At 37.9% G+C, this 7632-nt stretch overlaps 1 protein-coding gene across 1 annotated transcript; it reads left to right on the top strand.

Annotated features, from left to right (window-relative positions):
* Positions 1 to 4000: 4000 nt before the first annotated feature.
* On the top strand, positions 4001 to 6534 carry LOC133803293 (serine decarboxylase). The gene is made up of 5 exons (XM_062241287.1): positions 4001 to 4598; positions 4702 to 4933; positions 5033 to 5226; positions 5337 to 5473; positions 5827 to 6534. Exons 1-5 carry the CDS (start codon positions 4238 to 4240, stop codon positions 6394 to 6396), a joined length of 1494 nt encoding a protein of 497 aa, XP_062097271.1. The 5' UTR covers positions 4001 to 4237; the 3' UTR covers positions 6397 to 6534.
* The last annotated feature ends 1098 nt before the right edge of the window (positions 6535 to 7632 follow it).

Consider the following 7632-nt stretch of genomic DNA (forward strand, 5'->3'; position numbering starts at 1 on the left):
AGGACCAAAAGATTGATCGTTCTCAGGGTTGTTCTCTTATTCATTCTAGCTCGAAACAGAGGTAAGAAAACTGCACCCCAAGTGTGACATGCATGGATATTCATGAGGCATGCTGGTTGTGTAAATATGGACTTGGATTGAATATGGAATGTTTAGCATATGTTGCTCACTTGTGCATGGTACTGACTCATTAGTCAGATTTGGCAAAGGTGCTAGTATCAACTGTGAAGCTGTGACTTATTAGTCAGGTTCGGCAGTGGTACTGGGCACTGGTCACATTGAGCTAACTCATTAGTCAGGACGGCCTTAGCGTGTTAACGCAAGCCAACAAGATTAGATCTAATCGACTTTTAGCATTGAATGACTCAAAGAGCATTAATGCCAGACCGACCCCGAGGGTCGATGAATGAAATAAGCGCTTGGAGGCTAGTGACTTACCTAGCAGCCACTCTCCCACTTGAAACAGTGACATGCTTGTCAGTCACTCAGTATGGTTTACCAGAACCTGTTGAAGGCTAGTGGCTTATCTAGCAGCCACTCTTCCATTTGTTTCAGTGACTTGCTTGTCAGTCACTCAATATGGTTTATCAGGACCTCCTGTGATGTTCACTCATTTGTTTGAAAGCTTTATGCTCAGTGTGATTATAATGATAATCATTTGATAATGTTTATGAATAGTGTTATGTTTTCTTTCTGGGCTTTGGCTCATGGGTGCTATGTGGTGCAGGTAAAGGGAAAGAAAAGCTCACCTAGCCTTGAGTGGAGAGCTGATGTGGTGATGTGTACATATGCGGCCGCTTGACCACCACGGCGAAGGTGTTCTCAGAGGAACTAGGGGGTTTATCCTATTTTTGCCGCTTAGGTCGGCAGAATTGTAAATTTGAAACAATAGTGACCATTTTGTACTGAGAACAACTTGTAAATGTTTTGTTTAGCTCTGCAGAGCAGTTTGTAATGAAAATCTCCATTTCCTTTTTGTTGGTTTTATACCTTAACCTGTTAATTACACTTAGAGCATGTTTCTGACCAAAGGACTCGGGTAGCGAGTCAAATTTCCGGTCCACCGTTCACCGTAACTGTTCTGGGGTAGCCAGGGCGTTACAATCATTGTCTAATAATCTTCTTCGAACAACTATGCCCTCCAGCATGATCTTCAAAAAATCCTTCATGGATTTCTTTAAGGATTTTTCTTGATTCTGGTGGTGTAATGTTGACCTGACTTCTTTTACATTGATGAATCTTTGTGCTCGCTCTGTAAACTTCATTATGGTTTGAACTGGTTTTTACTGCAGGTCGTCTCAAGGGGCGCTTCCTAGCAGGATTCCAGCTCGAATAGCCATTAATTGACTGATGTTATCAACATCTCGGGCTCTATCCGCCTTGATATTGAATCTCCTAATATACTTCGTAAGAGATCCATTTGTCTGTTGCTTAATATTGGCCATGGATGAAGCCTTAGGTTTAACACTTTTTGTAGTTCAAAACTGCTTTTTGAAGTCTTTGGACAACTGCTCCATGACGAGATGGAATGTCTACAGAACTTATCGAACAAACTTTTTACTGCTCCTGTTAAAGTTGTTGGGAACAACACACACCTGAGCTCGAAACCCACGTTACTGGCCCTCATCACCGTGTTAAAATTACTCAAATGGCTACCCGGGTAGGTACTTCCATCGTTTGGTGCCACATGGGGTATCTTAAAACCATTTGGAAAGGGTGTGCTCGAAATATGGGGAGCAACATGTTCAAGTTCCTCGCCCGAGCATATGCTTTTTCCTTGTTTTTCCCTTCTCGAATGAACCTGAACTATTCTTTGAGCATATTAATCATTTCCTAAACCAGATCTACTAGAAGCGGTGCCTGTACCCTGGGAAGCTGGTTATTTTCCAAAGGAACTCCAACTCCTTGCTAGTGTAATGGGTTATAATTATTCTCATTTATGGGCTGTAGAGGCTCTCCTTGCTGAGCATATAGATGAGCCCTCAAGTTCGGGTTTGGCTGATTGTGCTGCCCCCGGTTCTGATTAAAATGGTCTCGGAGATCGGGACCATTATTGGGATAATTCTCGTAGTATCCTGGTTCGGTGTTATACACACTCACCGACCCACTAACATCCTGGTTGTTAGTACGATAACTGCCCTCAACAAAATTGAATGTTCTTTGTTGTTGTTGCTTTTGCTAAGCATAGTTTCGAGGTGGGTTATCCACATGTACTATGATCCAAGTAGCTCGGGACCTAGATAAGTGACTTCCCGACTATTGGGGCTGCCTCGCCTGCCTTGCCCATTGGTTCGCTCCTATAGGGACCTCATGATTATCCCTTTGTCCATATCCGTTTATGGGATTTCTATCTTCACTTGCGCTCTTTGCGCTTCAGGTTGACCTCTGAGGTATCCCTTCACTAGTTTGAGTTCCGCTGGGACATGATGCGGTATGTCTCGAACTGATGATGAGTGCCTGATGGGTGAAAAAAGGATGCCTAATTGGAGATGGTGGGGTTCTCTTGCTATTTTGGGTCGGCCTGGCAGGCTCTAGGTTATTTCTCTGAGCTGCTCACAAGCAGCTCGGTTATTCCCAGTGTTTGTAGGGGCCTCCCGTGCCTGGTTAGTGTTAGCCCGTGGGGGATTTCGAGATGAAACCCTCGGCTGGATAACTTCAGGGTTTGCTGCAACTCCTCTTGTCTGAGCCTGTCGAGCCCTCTGCTCGGCCATTCGAGCTGTGGTACTTCCTCATTCAATCAAGTGGCCTCAGCCAACTTCTCTCTCAACCGTTGATTCTCCAACTCTACCATCGGGACCTACCTCTCAGGATTATAATAATCTTGACGAGGTGGTCTTGAACTTTGGCAAGGATCACATGATGTTATAGAAGCACTCCCCTCATCTGGAGTTTGATCATCATTTACGAGCCATTTGTTTGCCTGTTGAGGGTGCTCCCTAGTTCGTGGTGTAGTTTCTTATGAGATTCTGGGTAATGGTCGTCCACTTCTAGATCCAGGGATGTTTCCAATGGGTGGAGCCATTTATACAATGAACAAAGGTTTGAAAGAGAGGTTTATACGAATCACTTAATATTCTCAATGAAAGCACCAAACTGTTGACGGTGTTTTTCGTCAACTAAAAATAAGAGCAATTAAGCTAAATGAATAATTTAGAAAGAAAAAAGAACAAAGATTTTTTTACGTGGTTCAGTAGTTAAATCTACCTAGTCTACGAGTCATTTTTATTAAGATAATTTGCGTTAAAGCCAGAAGGCAATTTCACAGAGTTTTAGTACATAATTTGTGCGTGAAAATAAATGACTACACTCTAGGCTATTTATAGACCTGGTTTCAGATACTCTCCCCTATGATTTTAGGAAGGAGTTATACAAATATCTTATTTGAATTTGAATTACAAAAGACTCCGTCAACAATAAAATATCTAAACTAATCCTCGAAAAATAAGAATAATATACTTGAGTATTATTTTTTGATTTTTTTTTTCGTAATATCGAGCTTATGTCGACGTTATTCGAGCTGACATATTTCATTTATTCTTTCGAGCTAGTTTCTTTATGTTTCGAGCTAAAATAACCTATTACTTCGTAATTACATAAATATTATTAATGGTAATAATATTTAATTCTAAGCTTACTTGCGATATCTTGAAGCTCACTCTTCGAACAAGTATATTTTGTTCTAAAAAACAAGGTGTAACAATTTTAATTTAAATTAGATTATATAATATCAGGCATTAAATTGCACCAATATAAAATATTACATGGTAGGGGCAGGGAAGGATGATATTTACCTATTCTCATACTGGATTATAGATTTACTAAATTTTATGTCCATACCTACATAATAAATAGAAAACACCAATGTAGAAATTAAACAAAAAAAATAATAAAAAACGACAACAACACAATATAATAATTAAAATAAATAGGCTATTAAGTATTTATATATATATATATATATATATATATATATTTATACACGAAAATTGTGTCATTGTCATTTTAGAGAGTCAAGACTGAGGAGACGATATTTTTGAAGTGCGGAAAACGGAATCGAACTCTGGTTTATAGGAGGGAACACTACTATAAATAGAACCCTAAAAGCCTTTTACCGCCACTCTCTCTCTCTCTTTCTATATCACATTCCCTCAATCAAGGTCCGGAATCCCATTCCTCTGTTTTCTGTTTTCGCATTATTTGAATCTCTTTCTTTTCTTTGGAGTTAAGAAACGAAGCTATGGTTGGGACATCGGAGGTAATTAAATCGCCATTTCTGGATCTAGACAACGGGGCAGTGGTGGCGAAGATCTTGGCGGATGATTTCGATCCGAGAACCGTGGTTCCGGAGCCTCTGCCTCCGGTGGTTATGACGAACGGTGAAGATCATGGAGAATGTGACGGAGATGAGGAGGTTTTAGTGGACGAAAAGATGAAGGCGAAGAGGGAGATCGTTCTCGGTAGGAATGTGCATACCACGTGCCTTGCCGTCACGGAGCCAGATGTTAACGACGAGGTCACTGGTGATAAAGAAGCTTTCATGGCTAGCGTTTTGGCTCGCTATCGGAAAACCCTTTTGGAGAGGACCAAGTACCATTTAGGTAAATTATTTTTTTTTTAAAAAAAAAAACTACGTTGGGTTTCTTGTCTGAATTTATTTATTAATTTGAAAAAACGATTGGTAATTTTTTTTTCTTTAAACAGGGTATCCTTATAATTTGGACTTTGATTATGGTGCACTTGGACAATTACAACATTTCTCCATTAACAATCTTGGGGATCCATTCATTGAGAGCAATTATGGTGTCCATTCAAGGGAGTTTGAAGTTGGTGTTTTAGATTGGTTTGCTCGTTTGTGGGAGATTGAGAAGGACGAGTACTGGGGTTACATTACAAATTGTGGCACAGAAGGAAATCTACATGGGATTTTAGTTGGGTTAGTATATTTATCTCTGTGTATATGTTTTGAAATTTCTGGTCGTGGGTTGTGTTGTTTCTATACATATTATTTACTCAAAATATGAATTTTATGCAGGAGAGAAGTTTTCCCTGATGGAATTCTGTATGCATCAAAAGAATCTCATTATTCCGTGTTCAAAGCTGCTAGAATGTATAGAATGGATTGTGTGAAGATTGCTACCCTTGTCTCGGGTGAGATTGATTGTTCGGATTTTAAGGATAAACTCCTTCCTAACAAGGATAAGCCAGCCATAATCAATGTTAACATAGGTATAACTCTCACATTTTCTTGCATGTTCAACTAGGATAAGCTTCTTCGTTTTGTCTTTTTCCTTTTTCTTTTCTTATTACTTGATTGAAAGAGTCATTCAATACTGCAGGAACAACTGTTAAGGGAGCGGTTGATGATCTTGATCTAGTAATTCAAACCCTTGAAGAAAGCGGATTTTCACACGATCGATTCTACATCCATTGTGATGGAGCACTTTTTGGACTTATGATGCCTTTTGTCAAAAGAGTAAGTAATTTGGTGTTTGCTATAATCTATGATTTGTCTTCTATATTTCGCTATTTTACAAGCAGATTCTCTCTTGTTCCTTTCATAATAAAAGATTGGATTTAAGCAGATCTCCATCATTGATTGTAGATTTATCATGACAATTTTTGTTCTCTTAAAGATTCCCCTGCTTTTTCTGGAACTTTTAACATGCTTGCGACAGTTTGACAGTTTTTTTTTGTTACTTTTTTTTTTCCGGCTTAAAAGACTTAAAATAAGTGTTCTGACATATTATGTCGTGTTACACCATAAAATGTAATCTACCCTTAAAAATAACTTTTGGACCTTCTTCTCCTGTTGACTGTTGTATGCAGGCACCAAAGGTTTCTTTCAAGAAGCCCATTGGAAGTGTGAGCGTCTCTGGCCACAAGTTTGTGGGGTGTCCGATGCCTTGTGGTGTTCAGATAACAAGGCTGGAGCACATCAATGCACTTTCAAGGAATGTTGAGTACCTTGCCTCCAGGGATGCCACGATCATGGGTAGCCGAAATGGCCATGCTCCTATATTCCTCTGGTACACCCTGAACAGAAAAGGTTACAAAGGATTCCAGAAAGAAGTCCAGAAGTGCCTTAGAAACGCTCACTACTTGAAGGACCGTCTACGTGAATCTGGAATCAGTGCCATGCTGAACGAGCTGAGTAGTACCGTTGTGTTCGAGCGGCCTCAAGATGAGGAGTTTGTTCGCAGGTGGCAGTTGGCTTGCCAAGGAAACATAGCCCATGTCGTGGTGATGCCTAATGTGACCATAGAGAAACTTAATATTTTCTTAGATGAATTGGTTGAAAAACGTTCAACTTGGTATCAGGATGATAAAGTCCACTCTCCTTGTATTGCTGCTGAAGTAGGAGCTGAAAATTGTGTTTGCAGGATCCACAAGTGTTAGAGCTTTCAACTAGGAGAGGCACCATTGTTGTTGTTTTGTTTGTTATGTACTCTTAATTCTTGGTTTATTAATAAAATGGAGAAGAAATCCTTAATTCTTGGTAGTATCTCAAAAGGATTTCTTCACATGATATGATAATTTAGTGCCTTTGGTTCCTTTTTATTAAATCTTTTTGCTTCTTTTAAAAAATGCATTTAAAATAAAAAAGTGTGCTGTAGAATGTCGATTCAAGTGCACTCAAAAGCAAGTGCATTTAAAAGAAAAAGATTTTTCCAATTCAAAAAGGAAAATGCATTTAAACCATTGTTTGAGTGCACTTGCTTTTGACATCATTACCTAAAGGTCAAAAAAATATGGGCTGGAGAATGTCGATACACTAATCATTAAAGCATTAGCTTTACTAAGAGTGCATTAAAGCATAATCCGGACTAATCATTAGCTCAATTAGCTTTTTGAATAGGAAGAATCTCCATCAATTGCATTTCAGTTGACCGGTTGATATTCTTGGAATCATTTTGAACTTTTCATGTGAAATAAAGTTTCATCTTTTATATGTTTTTGGAGCACTCTTGTCCTGTGTTTTTTTTGTTATGTTGCTTGTTGTGACAGTCAGAGCTGTTGCTTTCTGTAATTTTTTTTTTGGAAAATTAACTTTTGTACACAATTGTTTTAAAGTATTTTCTTATATATAAAAAATAATATTCTATGTTTTGAATGTACCAGACACTTTAAACAACTTCAAATACACCATATTGTTTTAAAAGAAAAAAAAATACTAAAATATTAATTTGTTAGTTCCTTAGTAGCCGTATAGTTAAAACGTTGTTAGAAAAAGAACATTTAAAAACCTTTTCTTTTGTTTTTTTTAAAAAGGTATTATTCTTACAATGTTTCTATCAACTCATATATTCTTATGGTTATTTTTTTCAATACATCAGTATAGCGCATTAGATATATTTCAATATAAAAGAAAATGCAACTAAAAAAAAACCAAACAAAATAGAGAAGAAAAGTCTTGAAGCCAAATCTAAAAAATGTATAAGTGCATCTCTCTCATAATAAGTTTGTTTGTTAGACCTTAAGACTATCTCAATTCTTGAGATTAAGCACTATTGGTTTTATGAATGATAAACCAAATGTGTCTCATTAGTGCTTAATATATTTATTATGTATTGTGTTATGTGTTCCTAGTAGTCTTAGCTATGTAATGACATGTGTTCTTATTCCATTTACTTT

Source organism: Humulus lupulus, chromosome X (genome assembly GCF_963169125.1).
Source record: "Humulus lupulus chromosome X, drHumLupu1.1, whole genome shotgun sequence".
NCBI classification, from domain to species: Eukaryota; Viridiplantae; Streptophyta; class Magnoliopsida; order Rosales; family Cannabaceae; genus Humulus; species Humulus lupulus.

Coding starts and splice junctions, on each gene's coding strand:
- LOC133803293 (XM_062241287.1), top strand. CDS start 4,238: ATGGTTGGGACATCGGAGGTAATTAAATCGCCATTTCTGGATCTAGAC. Junction 5,227..5,336: donor CATAATCAATGTTAACATAG/GTATAACTCTCA, acceptor TCAATACTGCAG/GAACAACTGTTAAGGGAGCG. Junction 5,474..5,826: donor TGATGCCTTTTGTCAAAAGA/GTAAGTAATTTG, acceptor TGTTGTATGCAG/GCACCAAAGGTTTCTTTCAA.